The 452-nt window shown below is 40.7% G+C and overlaps 1 protein-coding gene across 1 annotated transcript in view; it reads right to left on the bottom strand.

Annotated features, from left to right (window-relative positions):
* LOC119594890 (two pore calcium channel protein 1-like) overlaps positions 1–452 on the bottom strand; it is a gene marked incomplete at its 5' end in the record, with an annotated part of 12,564 nt that overhangs the window by 9,522 nt on the left and 2,590 nt on the right. The window contains one exon of the mRNA XM_037943964.1: positions 172–330. Coding sequence (XP_037799892.1) covers positions 172–330 — 159 coding nt within the window. The remainder of the gene's footprint in view (positions 1–171; positions 331–452) is intronic.

Below are 452 nucleotides of genomic sequence, written 5' to 3'. Positions count from 1 at the left end.
TAATAAAAATGAGGGAGAAGAGGAACAGGAAGGGGAGAAGTAATGGGGAAAAGAAGGAGTTAAAAGAAAGAGAGGAGAAATATGGGAGAGGGGAGAGGAGAAAGAAAGGAAGGGGGAAAAGGGGATGGAGGGTGATGATGATGATAAAAGGAAATGTCATATTGTACCTACCTCAAACACTGCTGGCTGCTCTATGACTGCCAGAGACATGAGGAGTAAAGCAGCTGCTAAATCGAGGGAATAGAACCAATGGTTGTGTGTTACGAGGTAAGCTGGCAGGGCACTGCGGTCGCGAGGATGGCTGTTGAATTTGTCATTGTTTTCTCCTTCCTGAATACATGGTAAGTTGTAGTTAATTGATTGCTATGAAATCTTAGTACATATAAACAGAAAAACACAGATAAAAGAAATCATACATATCAAAGGTCACAGACTAAAACACCTAAAAAAAA

The sequence above is a fragment of the Penaeus monodon genome, chromosome 34, assembly GCF_015228065.2.
Source record: "Penaeus monodon isolate SGIC_2016 chromosome 34, NSTDA_Pmon_1, whole genome shotgun sequence".
NCBI lineage: Eukaryota > Metazoa > Arthropoda > Malacostraca > Decapoda > Penaeidae > Penaeus > Penaeus monodon.
The sequence above is the reverse complement of the archived record's forward strand: the minus strand, read 5'-3'. Positions and strand labels throughout refer to the sequence as shown.